At 38.6% G+C, this 13951-nt stretch overlaps 1 protein-coding gene across 3 annotated transcripts in view; it reads right to left on the bottom strand.

Moving 5' to 3' along the window:
- The window catches only part of LOC128450141 (B-cell receptor CD22), a 66965-nt gene that overhangs the window by 52097 nt on the left and 917 nt on the right, over positions 1–13951 (bottom strand). Inside the window, exons 3-9 of one of the 3 annotated variants that reach the window (XM_053433637.1) lie at positions 13455–13874; positions 10202–10480; positions 9019–9294; positions 8346–8612; positions 7606–7687; positions 7449–7512; positions 5655–6363 (exon numbers count right to left, since the gene is read on the bottom strand). In XM_053433637.1, the coding sequence (XP_053289612.1) occupies positions 6145–6363; positions 7449–7512; positions 7606–7687; positions 8346–8612; positions 9019–9294; positions 10202–10480; positions 13455–13874 (1607 nt within the window). In that variant the 3' untranslated portion in view covers positions 5655–6144. Of the gene's footprint in view, positions 1–5654; positions 6364–7448; positions 7513–7605; positions 7694–8345; positions 8613–9018; positions 9295–10201; positions 10481–13454; positions 13875–13951 lie in introns of those variants that run through there. The other 2 variants (XM_053433636.1, XM_053433635.1) reach the window with 2 other exon arrangements.

Here is a 13951-nt window from a genome sequence, read left to right as displayed (position 1 = left end):
CAGTAGGTGGCGCTATGACCCTGATCTAATATTTATATGTGGAGCTGTTCAGATCAGTATTGTGATCATAGGTCAGTAGTTTGGAGCCGGTTGGATAATGCAGAGTGGATTAACAAAGTACTTCCTGTTTCCTGGCGAATCAGTAGGTGGCGCTATGACACTGAGGAAATAATGACACATAGAGCTGTTCAGGCTTGTACTCTTATCATGTGACAGAAGTTTGGTAGTGATAGGACAATGCACAGTGGACTTATGAAAACATCGTGTCCTTTGGCGAAGGATGATCCTTCGCCGCACCTCAACGTTTAAATGGTTTGAGGAAATGTCAAAATTCTGACCTTGATTCAATGACTTGACTGATCTGATTTGAGCTGTATATTGTAAATCAGCCAGGAGCAGTTCATCAAAGTATAAAACATGTCACTTCCTGTAGCCACCAGGGGGCGCTGTAATTTCGAGTCATAATTTCTGTGTAGATGTCATCAGGATGGCACCCTTGTCTTACATGTCTAGTTTGGACTCGATTGGACAATGTATGTCCGAGATACAGAACCTCGTGTTTTGATGGCGTTTAATCAAACTCAAGACGCCACGCCACGGTCACACGGTGTGACGAAAGGTCAATCTCTTAATCACTTTTTATCTCCATCTTGTTGTGATGGCACTGATCTTAATTTGAAGTTAATCTGATGAAAGCCCTGGGACAAGTGCATCAAGTAAAAATGTGGAATATGGAAAAAAAATGGCCACTTAATCCAAAATGGCGGCCTCCCTGTTTGGTCAAGCATACCTATCCAAGATATTTTTTTGTTTGTTATGAAACGACACATGTCCCGATAGATTTGTATAAATGTCGGCCATCGTAGTGCCGGGGTTGCCCTATAGGGGGCGCTGGTCAGTTTTTTTGCCACGCCCATTTCTTAAAACCATATGAATATCTTCAGGGGGGGGCTGTTGTTACACACATGTAGTTTGAGAGAGATAGAATCATGAACACTGAAGTTACAGCAATTTCGTGTTTCACGGCGAGTTGATGAACTTTAATGCCACGCCATTCATATGGCGTTTGACGAAAAGTCACGGTAATCTTATGTCTTCATTGTCAATGTCTTGGGACCCATTTGATACAGTTTGACATGGTTGAGGTCAGTGGATGAGGAGAAATTCATCCAAGTGTAAGACAAGCAAAAAACAAGACATTTCCTGTTGCCACCAGGGGGCGCTGCGGTTTTAAGTCATAATTTATGCATAGATGTCATCAGGCGGGGACTATTGTCTTACATGTCTAGTTTGGACTTGATTGGAACATGTATGTCCGAGATACAGATGCCCGTGTTTTGATGGCGTGTAACCAATTTTTAACGCCATGCCACGGTCACACGGTGTGATAAAAAAAAAATCCCTCAATCATTTTTTATCTCCATCTTGTTGTGATGACACTCATCTGAATTTGAAGTTGATCTGATGAAAGCCCTGGGACAAGTACGTAAAAGTAAAAATGTGGGATATTGCCAAAATGGCCACTAAAAGCAAAATGGCGGACTTCCTGTTGCGTTTTTCATAATGCTCCATGAGACTTTTTTTCATGACTGGTCACGATACACCTATATCCAGATTTTGATGAAAATCCGTTATGTGGAAACCTAGGGGCTGGTTCCAGGGGGCGCTGTAGAGCCATTTTGCCACGCCCAATTCCAATTACTCCAGAATACTAAAATATCCGCAGACCTTGAATTTCCTGCAAAGTTTCATAACTTTTTGAGCATGTCTAGACCCTGAAAAAGCCCCCCAAAGGGAAATAATAATAATAATAATAATAATAATAATAATAATAATAATAAAAATCCTTACAGATTCAATAGGGCCTCTCACCATTCGGTGCTCGGGCCCTAATAAGAATAATGCCTACAATTTCAATAGGGCCTCTCACCATTCGGTGCTCGGGCCCTAATAAAAATCCTTACAGATTCAATAGGGCCTCTCACCATTCGGTGCTCGGGCCCTAATTAATACACAAGGACAAAGTTTGGGGACAAAGCTTTTGAAACAAGAGCCCTGAGGCTCTGAAACAGCCTGAACGAGGACATACAGCAGACTGAGTCAGGAGCTGAACACATACTTTTATCTTTCTTCATTCACTGATTTTACGTAGGTCTGGTTTCTATTCTTTAATTTATTCATTTGTGACAGATTTTTTTATTTATTTTTAATTTATATTCATATTTTGATGTGTTTTGACTTTTTTTGTTATTTCGGAAGCACTTAGTTACGTTGTTTTGAGAAGTGCTATTTAAATAAATAAAAATATGTCCACTTTAGTCATGTTGAAATAGACGTTTTCATTTCAAAGAAATGTTGGACAATTTAATGAACGAATTAATTTACACCATAGTTAAAAGAAGTCTGTGGTGTTTTTGAGATTGTGGAGTAATGTTTTCTTCTTTTTTGAACCAGCACATCTGATCAGTATTTACTTTATACACAGTAATGTAGAATATATCCTCCTTGTTTATCATTTCACCATCACAAGTGCATCATTCTACTCACATCTGACTTTAACCTCAGCTGGCTGTGACTTTCCACTTCCAATGTCATTGGTGGCTTCACAGCTGTACAGTCCACTGTCAGAGGGACTGGCTGAATTCACCCTGAAGGTCTGAGTCTGAGTCTGTTGGATGATTTCCTCTCTCCCATCAGTCGTCTTCCTCCAGGTGACAGAGCTCACTGGTGGGTTGGACTCGGCACAACAGCTCAGTGTCAACAACACATTTTCCTTCACATCAAGACCAGGATTGGCCTGAACTGTCACATGTTTGGGACTGTCTGCAGTAACCAAAGATATAGAAAACAGAGAACTGTCAGATTGGACCACTGTCCAATATAAGTTAATCAGAGACACATTTACTTTAGGTCATTAATTTCTCAGATACTTTTGTTTCAACTGTTAGAAGTAATAGTTAAATAGAAAAATACATGAGAAAACCTACTTTTGCATGGATAGGTTTTTTAAAGGAAGATTTGGTTTGATCTGTTTTGGTTGAGAAAAAAAGCCGCAGCTGTAACACTCACATTTCACCACCAACTCCTTCTGCTGGCTGTCCTTTGAGCCCTTAGTGTACATTATGATTTTGTTGTTTTTGTTCCTTCTAGTCTGTGTTACATAGGTTTTTTCTAAATGTAAAAGTTCTGCAGAGCAAAAAATTCAACAATCAGTGGTAAAGGGAGCTCCTCTCCTGAAGCTCCTAAACTCCTCTTCATCAGTCCAGCTGATACGATTTATTGTACTAAGACAGAGTTGGGGGACAAGGCTTTTGAAACAAGAGCCCTGAGGCTCTGAAACAGCCTGAACAAGGACATACAGCAGACTGAGTCAGGAGCTGGATACATACTTTTATCTTAGTTCATTCACTGATTTCATGTAGGTCCGGTTTTTATTCGTTTATTTATTCTTCTGATTTTTGTAGCCGACTTGAATGGGAAACTATGAAGAGTGAAGCTTTAGCCAAACTGCTCTAGAGTCATAACTGATCTAGAATAGTTCAAACCATCGACTACAAGTGAAGCCAAAGAGTCTAGATCGCCGCCTGGTGCCTGACTGTGGTATAAATCTCACCTCCTGAATTTTAGTGAGTGGGACATGGACCAAACTTAAAAGTCGAAATACACATCAACTAAAATTATCTCAAAGATGGATTCTGTAGTTTTTAATCACCGTTTAATGTTCAAATGTTCATTTTTCATGTACGTTTGGTTATTCATTATATTTCCAACCAGAGGAGCCTTGGTTGCTCTGGGCATGAAGGACACATTTGTCTACTGATTGTAATTTTATGTATATTCCGAAATATATTTTAATATTCCAATTTTTAATGTACATACATTCAACAGGATTTCCAGGATCACTTGTAGAAACATCTGTCGGTAAAAACAAAAGTGGAGAGGTCAGTTCATCTTTAATGCAAATGTTGGTAAAAATACAAAACATTGTTTTAAAGTGGAGAAATAAAATTCTTACGTTTTATTAGGGCCAGAAAAACTAACCACGTGACTGTCTGAGCCTCCATCTCATGTGGGACTACAACTGGACTTCTGAAACAAATAAAAACTGAAAAGTGGATAAAAACATCATAAGATCACAGAATTTTCTCTTTTTACTGAAAAACGTGTGTTAAAAGTTATTTTTCATTTTGTTTCAGAATTTCCTTCTTTCTCATTTCATTTCTTTTACTGACATTTAGAGTTGTCTTTGTTTTGTTCCTCATGTCAAAATGGTTGTGAACTTGTGGTTTGAAAACACAAAGTCACCTCACCTCTACACAGAATTTGTCGTTCAGCAAAATAAATTAAATGGAATATTTGTGCCACATATTAATCCCAGAGTTCAATTTATTTTTCCTTTAATTTCTTAAATATAGTTGTTTTCTGTTTTCTGTTTGAATTTTATTTGACATTAGCTACTTGTTCAAATCTCTTTTATTCAAAGAAACCCCAGAACACATTTAAAATATGTTGACTGGAAACATAACTGTATCTTTATTACATTTAAAATGTTGAACCTTTAGTCTGAAATATACTGTTTAAAAAGTCACATCTGTCTCTTTGGGTTCATCTCAGTCTTCAGGGAACTACGACATCTGAAACTGATGTTTGAGTTTTCATTTGGAAAAAATCATTTCAACTCAATGGAAGAAAAAGGGTTTTAAATTATTATGAATTTTATAAAGAAAAAAATCATATTATTTGTAATCAGTGTATATACTGTAAATAAAACTTCTGAAACACTATATTTTACTCTAGTAGATTAACATCATGAGGAGATAAATAACCATAGAAGCTTGTTCTTACCTCAGAGGACCCACTTGTATCAGTCTGTCACACACAGCCTCACTCCGAGAATGAGACTTTACAGAAAAGGAAGTGTTCAAACTTTGAAAGCGGATGCAAAAAAATGATTATCATCCCCTGTCATGCAAGCTAGAAAACAGCTTCTTGAAGTTGTTCTGATTACAGTGATAGAGTTTGCAGCTTCTCACAGTATCTGCAATCAGATGCTCTTCCTCCCACTTCCTCTATTAGTTGTTGTTTGTGGTGAAGTCTTGTTCACAGACACAGAGCAGTTTTCAGTACTACATATTTATTTAGAGAATTTATGCTCACATAGTATTTACAGTGTCTCTATTTAAAACTTCATCTAACAATGTGAAAACGTATCAAAAGGGTTTGTGAAGAGTTGAATAAACATAAAAGTGCAGGTGAACAACACGTAAACAGGAAACATCTCACACAGAGAAAAGCATTTCACTCCCTGAGAGCTACAGCCACGATCTTCACGGCATCGGCCGCCATTTCATCAATGGCGCCGTTCAGAGCTTTCAGCATGGCGGTGAAGGAGCGGCTGGCATAGCGGGCGTGTCTGGGCATGGCCATCTCCACCAGTTTTGACGACACCGTGGCCAAGTCCTGTTCTGCCGCCGCCAGCCGCCGCTTCACTTCCCCTTTGTTAACCTCCCCTGAGCGTTTATAGAAATGCATCACAAGATAATGTGCATTTAATGATGCAATGCTTTTTGTTTGTTCATGAATTCTTCAGAAACTATTTCACGCTGTGACATGTTCACAAATCCCACAATAATGTCAATAAACTTTAAAATTCATAATTTGTTCCAATATATTTCATTTTATTTTGAGCTACAGGATATTTACATTTCATGTGTGTGGGTTTGGATTAAGTTTACAACACTGGAAAGCACAAAAAAAGCATTCAGCAGTTATTCTCAGCATTGCTTGTCTAACTGCATGTCATTTATATATAGATTATATAAAAAGTTATTAATACAATCATTTTACACTCACATTATTTACATTTAAAGTTGCAAAAGAAGGATTTTAACCGTTTATCCCTCACATTTTGCTATGTTCACTATTTTCTACAGAACCTTTAATTAACATTTTCAAATATTAATATATTATATTTTAGCTCAGTAATGTTACTTCTGTGCCTTCTTGCTAACTTGTTTTAAAATATTCCTAATGGCAACACGGTTTAACACATGAACTCTTCAGACTCTCTGTGATGACTTATTGTGAATATAAACTTCCTCAGGCCCGAGGTAGCTGTAAAAAGCAGGACGAGAACATCTCGGGTCAAATCCTGACGTTAGAGTAAAGACTCTCATCTTGGTGTGAGCTGCTGGAGTCTCTGTTGGTCGTCTGACGTCGGGGCGTCGCTGTGAATCTCACCTGTGGAAAGTTCAGCTCCACTTCACCTTCACTGGTGTGGTCGTCCAATAGATTTGGAGATGTTGGTGCACGTGCAGTTGCATTACCAACGTCATCATAGTCCTGCAGGCTCTCTGGTTCCTCCTAGGATGAGAGCGGAGTTAGTTTATAGATTATTAGTGTGAGAATTTCTGGATGTGATGCACAATAAATTTCATAAAATACTCACATCTGATTATTTTAGGACTTACAGACATTTCCTAGATTAATTGTTTTGTATGTTGCACAGAAGTTTTGTTTCCTCTAACCATATGATTATCAAGCAGCAACTGAATCTCTTCATTCATGTTGTAAAATGGATGCTGTACAGGTTGTCTTTTAATTACTGGCCCCAGTATACTGAGATAGAAGTATACTGATAGACAGCTACTGACAGGGCAAACAGTGAGGGCAGGATATGGAAGAACAAGGAGGGAAAAGCAACAGCTTGAACAGTAAAAGACACATCAGCCTGTAGAGCCAGATTAATACTGATGATAGAAGATGGAAGGCAGCAGCTCTACATGGTCAATTTGAGTGGTTGAAGATATCCTGATAGATTATTTATTCCTAATTTTTAGATCTAATGTGCACATGTTTTTGTCTTGTTTCAGATTCTTGCATCGTGTGTTCTCAAAATAAAAACAAATAACACATTGTGGGACTTCAGAGGCTTCGTAATATCGCCATTAAAACATATTTGATTAAATATTATTGAAATATATTGAAATTATTTTGAAGAATTTGTAGTTTTACAGCTGTAACAGATCAGAAGTGATGAAGCAGAGGCTTAAATATCCTGAATCTTATACCTACACTCTCCATAATCACTGTTTCCTACGATTTCCATAATACAAATAATCAAATAGAAACTGATTTAGAAGTTTCAACGACTGGTAGTTAAATAATTAAAAAATCTATTGTGCTAAAACAAGGTTCTGACAACAGGCCACCATGACCACACACTTTGAATTAAACTCTTTCTAATATAAATCTTCATGAGTTTTACTAAAGTCTCCATATATGATTGTTTTAACTTGTTGTTTCTTGTTTGAATTGTTTCCTCAACCTGGGACTCACCTGGGGCAGTTAACCCCCCCCCGACACACACACACACCCACACGATGAATAATTTCTGTCCAGATGTTTTCAATAAAGAAGTAGAATGGCTTAAACAAATGTGTCATTACCGAAAAACCAGAAGGGGATTTGGTGTTTGTTGTTCCTTGTTGAATAGATTTTTTCCTCCAGTTTCTGAAAACATGGGACATGATGTGGTAAAACAAGCCAGACCATCTCTGAAATGTATTTATTTAATTTGATCAAATGCACTTCTTATTCATTCACCTTAAATTAACGACAATTACACTGATAATCATCAGGAGAAATAGAGCAACAACGAGGAACCTCAGGTTCTCCAGATAGTTTCCTGTGGCTAAAAGAGAGAGAGCATCATATAGACACTGAGTTGTGAACATGCAGAATTAGTTTCCACTTTATTCAATGTGCAGAGATTTATTTCAGGCTTCTAGAAATACTGTTCTGCAGTTGTTTACCTCAGCAAGATTCTGATGAGGCCACTGTGACCTTTGACCACTGATATCTAATCACTTCATATCTTTGAGGTTTCATCGAAAGTTTAGGAATTTTGTAATATGACTTTCAATAGGCAAAAAAATGGTTTAATGAAGCCACTGTGACATTGACCTTTGACCTTTGGCTACCAAATTAAATCAGTTACTCCTTGAACCCAATTGTGTGTTTGTGCCAAATGTGTAAGGATTCCCTCAAGGCGTTACGGGGATATTGCTTTTACAAGGCAAAAATATTCCTTGTAAGTTCACAGCTTTGTGAGGACACAACTTTGCCCTTTCACCTCCAAATGTGTATCATTTCAACCCTGAATCAAACTGAAAATTTTCACGAGTTTAAATAAGTTTAAATAAACCTGAAGACCTTCTAGAGATGTCACATTCACAAACAGAGGACACATGGACAGACAACCAGAAAACATGATCTGATATAAACCTCCCACATGTCTCCTGAGCAATAAAACACACAGTTATAAGACCTTGAAATTCACTCACGTTCAAACAGATGGACGGGATCAGACAAACGCTGACCTTCTTCATTTTGTGCGACGCAGTAGTAGACTCCTGACTGGTTTGAGTACACTGTGTGGTTTTGATGCTCTGACACAAGTTCATCCTTTTCCTCTCCCTGACTCTTCCTGTACCATGAGTAGTGTTGGACTGGGGGAAAGCTGTGACTGAAGCAGCTCAGCATCACGGAGCTCCTCCCGTCAAGCTCCTGCTTCTCTGCCGACTCCGTGATGTGTGTGTGGTTTAGAGAAACTAGCCGGGAAATTCAGGAGAAAAGACAACGTCATTTTCTGAACATCATCAAAGATCAAACATGAATAACACAACAAGTGAAGTGACATCATTGCTGCTCTTTAAAACCAGACTGAGAAGAATGGGAAAACTATTAAAACAATAAAAGATAAAACAGACTGATAAACCACTGATATTAGGTTTCTGTTCCTTTTTACATATATAAATATATAAATTATATATATATATATGAAATATTTTTGATCAGGTTTGCTAAACTTTATCTTGAATGACATCACATTGTGGAGTAATGTTTTCTTCTTTTTAGAACCAGCACGTCTGATCAGTATTAACTTTATACACAGTAATGTAGAATATATCCTCCTTGTTTATCCATTCACCATCACAAGTGCATCATTCTACTCACATCTGACTTTAACCTCAGCTGGCTGTGACTTTCCACTTCCAATGTCATTGGTGGCTTCACAGCTGTACAGTCCACTGTCAGAGGGACTGGCTGAATTCACCCTGAAGGTCTGAGTCTGAGTCTGTTGGATGATTTCCTCTCTCCCATCAGTCGTCTTCCTCCAGGTGACAGAGCTCACTGGTGGGTTGGACTCGGCAGAACAGCTCAGTGTCAACGACACATTTTCCTTCACATCAAGACCAGGATTAACTTGAACTGTCACATGTTTGGGACTGTCTGCAGTAACCAAAAAAGAACTGTCAGATTTAACCACTTTCCAATATAATGGTCTTTATAATGTAGAATGATCCTGAATAATATATATAGTTTTTTTTATGTCACCAGGCTGTAAATCAAGATAAGTTTGTAGATATTGGTCTAGGGAGCACAATAACATGCAAACATGTGAAAACAATTCATTGCATTTCACAATTACACTTCTATACAATTATACTATAAGAAAACTTATAACTGCTTAAAGTCAAAAGGCCTCTATTTAATATATTTATACTTTACTCTAATTGCAGAGATTTAAGTTCTTTGGGTTATTCATTTCTCAGGTGCTATTGTTTCAACTGTCAAAAGTAATATTTCATGGTTTTTAATAAAGTTTTGGTTTCATGAGTTTAGTTTAAAAAAAGCTGAAGTAATTCCTCGGGGCAGGATTGGCATCGGTGTCGCAGTTTAACATGAGAGAACCACCAACTTTCACTTGGTTATCAGAAGAGCCACTGACAGAAATGCTCGTCTTCCTCGGCTTATCTGGAAAAAGGACCCAAATGAAATTATCTTTATCTCAACAACAGGTGAATCTGAAACAGAAGATTCTTTCAGGTTAATTCACAACCCAGACAGCACACGGATGTGGGCCACTTCAGGCAATGATCAGGAACTTCTAGACTTCTCGTGGCCAAGGACAAATCTGGACCAAGACACTTGCTATGTGAGTGACGTCCACTAAGAATGTAATATTGTGAAATCTATGCAGAAGATTTTAGGGCTGTGGGAGGATGGAGCCAATCCCAAAGCTGACTCCAGCGTATCACAGGGCCGACATCCAGACAAATAACCATAATAATAATCATAACAGCAGGGTGTATTACCTAAAAGACAGAACATCAATAAAATGGATTCATCAACTTACATTTAACAGTGACTGTAATATTCTGGATCAAATATTTGTCCTTGTTGTCCTGTGTTTGGCATGAAAACACCCTCCCATCATCCTGCCTGCGGGCTCTGAAGCTGAAGGTGGTTCTCTCCTTATCCTGATGAGAGCCTGTGACCTGTGTCTGGTCGATCTGAGTCACATCTTGAATGTGAGGTCTTGAAGGACATGAACTTGAAGTGTTGCATGTGAGTGTGACCTCGTTGGACTCCACCACGACAGCTGGTCCCTTAAAAGTGAGCGGGCATCGGTTTTCTGAGAATATGAAAACAAGAGAAATGTGATGATGCGTCTACACAACAGCTAAAGTCTTATTGTAAAGTGTCACTATGAAGAAGTTCTTTTAATAGAAGCGTTGATTTTTAAACATTAAGGCTACTTGACTGGGAAACTATGTCGAGTGAAGCTTTAGCCAAACTGCTGTAGAGTCATAACTGATCTAGAATAGTTCAAACTGTCGACTTAATGTGAAGCCAAAGTGTCTAGATCGCCACCTGGTGCCTGAATAAGGTATAAATCTCACCTCCTGAATTTTTGTGAATGGGACATGGACCAAACGAAAAAGTCAAAATACACATCAACTAAAATGATCTCAAAGATGGATTCTTTAGTTTTTATCATTTGTGTATTTTCTGAAATGAGCAAACATAAATTTTTTATGTACGTTTGCTTAGTTGTTATGGGTGCCTAGTGGTTCAGACACCACTAGGCAGTGCATTGCATTACTATTCCTTGGGGCTTATTATTCTTAGTTCCGCTGCCATAAAGTTCGGCACGCCTCTCCTCCCTCAAATTTTGTCGCACATTCACAAGACTTATAAATAAACCTGCGGAATTACGTTGAATGGTGTACTATTAATTTTATGAGAAATTCGTCCAACAGTTCGCTCAAAGATCGCGATAACGCAACCAAAAACGACAAATGGGATTAAAGCTCTCTCTACCAAAAGAGCGAGAGGCTGAAAATCAGTGTTTTTCGACCCTTTTCAGTCACTAAACTGCTCTCAAATCCCCAAACAGAGGTCCTCAGACATGATTTTTAGATATTTTAGGTCGTGAGATTGTTTCCTACGCAGACATGTCCCTCTCAAATCTCTCGGAAATGTGCTTATATACGCCACAAGAAATCTAGGAATTATTTTTCTCATTGGAGCCCCATGTTATTTTTGAAGATATTTCTGAAAAGATGAAAACTGACAAATAAAACGTAAATCGCTCCCACAGTAAATCGCTCCCACAGCCTCATTTTTACATATGGATATGTACTTGTTCGTCCAAACCTTGTGATTCTCACGGTGTTATCATTTCACGGACAGGAGTTATACATTTTGAATTAGAGCATTTTGTTCGGGACGTTCTCCTGAGGTCCAATCTGTCACTGTCTCTGTGTCACAGCTGCGTCGTTAGTGAAGTCACACAAGCTGAGGAGGGGGGCCAGAGGGAGAAGGGCAGAGTGGATTCTTTATATATACACTTCACTGGTGTTAATCAACACTGTAGGTAGCTCAGAGGATAGAGCAGAGGGATAGAGACCCAGAGGTGGAGGGTTTAAGTCCAGTTAAGGGCAAGACTCCAATATTGTTTTTCAGAAGGGGACTATTGAACTCTTTAAATATACAACCCTCAATGATTAGAACCAATGTGATGGCTCCTCATCAGATTCCTGCATTAGTGTGTATGAAGTGATAGTCATAGCGCCACCTGGTGGTCGGTGGTGTGAAAATGAAGTTTTAGCAATCTCCCCCAAAATCCTGTCACATGATCAGAGCCCTGACCTGATCAAGTCAAGACTACTACTGCATACACACTAATAGTGATAGCGCCACCTAGTGGTCGGTGCTAAAAATAAGTTTTGCAATCGCCGCAAAAATCCTGTCACATGATCAGTACCCTGTCCTGAAGAGATCTATGAGTGTGTATGCAGTGTAAGTGATAGCGCCACCTGCTGATCAAGTCTCTCTCTCTCTCTCTCTCTCTCTCTCTCTCTCTCTCTCTCTCTCTCTCTCTCTCTCTCTCTCTCAAATTGACACAGTTTGTCTCTCTTCCCCATAAAAATAAAATATTTAGTCTGGAACGGAAAATTCTAGGCACCCATCAGTGTTAATTTTGGCAGCTATTTTTGATTCAGTCTTAGTCTTAGTTTTAGTCTAGGTTTAGTCGCATTTAGTAGCCACATTAAACTCCTTTTCTTCCCTTCTCAGGGCCGGGGACCCTGTGTTCTGCATAATAGTCTAGCTTGCAGTACTTAAGTTGTCCATTAGATATCCCTACCAGCATAGGTCTATAACAGGGGTCGGCAACTTTTACTTTCATAAGAGTAATTTTGCCCCCTCTTCCCCCAAATAAAATTTGTCTGGAGCTGCAAAACATGTTTGATAACAAAGCTAATAAAGTTGAATATAAAGTTATACTATACTAAAACTATGGTTTGTTGCATTTACAAAATTATATAACGACAATAAAGAAAACTCTTGACATTTGATTGCTATTTGTACCTGTTACAACAAAGGAAAACACCGAACACTTATGAAGAGAAGAAATTACACAGGCAATTGTCGGACTGATTTGAAACAAATTAAACACAGAACTTTGTAAGGCTATTCGAGTCCTCCCAATATTTTTGGGAAATGTATGAAATAAGAAGTACTCTATTTTGAAATAAATAAAACATATAGCTGCAGCCTAATAGCTTAAATATATATATTTAGTTTTAAATGTGAAAACAAAAAGTTCATGTGAACGAGCTCTGATCTTGTGTCTCTGAGCGAGTGAGCGGGGCGGGGGGCGGAGCCTCGGGACCGGTGCGCTATCTGGGGCACAAACACACATAGACACACACACAGACACACACTCACTCGCCCGCTCCTGATACTTCAAGATGGCCTGATACGATGTTTAAAAAAATTATTGAGACTTAGTCAACCACCAATATTTTCGTCTCGTCTCATCAACGAAAGTTAAAATAGATTTAGTCATAGGTTTTATTTTCAAAGATCCGTTTTCGTTACGTCTTCGTCTTCGTCATGGAAAAAGTTCGTTAACGAATATTTTTCGTCATGGTTTTCGTCAACGAAATTAACACTGGCACCCATTCGAAAGTTCTTGGCAGGAGGAATTTTCTAGTTAATTAATTCCGTTGCTCGGGGCATGAAGGACACATTTGTCCACTAATTGCATGTTATCTTTATTCTGAAATGTATTTTGATACTCTGATTCTTATTATACATACCGGTAACGTTGAGGGTCACTTCTTCAGATTTCCAACGGTCCTTTCCCTGCCCTACGAATCTCAAAGAATACTTTCCGCTGTCATTTCTTCTCAGGTCACAGATCAAAATACTGCACAGTGGCTTCGGCCAGGCAGAGTTAGCATTCTTCCAACTTGAAGATGAAGAACCGATGTATTTCACTCTGTTTGCAAAGTCAGGACTGACTGGACGTGTGGAGTTGTTTGTGCTGTAAATGACAGTGGATGTATAGTCGTTATCCTTTTCGACCCATAGTCTATCTTTCATCCAAAACCAGTATGCATCATCAACATCAACATCTCTTGTGACTTGGCTTTTGATTTCAATGCAGGATCCCTCAGTAGCTGGCAGCACACCAGATTCTAGTTCAAATGGACTTGTAGGGTCACTTGTAGAAACATCTGTAGGTGAAAACACAAGTGGAGAAGTCAATTAATCTTTAATTCAAATGTTGGAAAAACATTATTTTCAAAGTGGA

This window comes from Pleuronectes platessa, chromosome 10 (genome assembly GCF_947347685.1).
Source record: "Pleuronectes platessa chromosome 10, fPlePla1.1, whole genome shotgun sequence".
Classification (NCBI taxonomy): domain Eukaryota; kingdom Metazoa; phylum Chordata; class Actinopteri; order Pleuronectiformes; family Pleuronectidae; genus Pleuronectes; species Pleuronectes platessa.
This window is presented reverse-complemented; position numbering and strand designations above follow the sequence as displayed.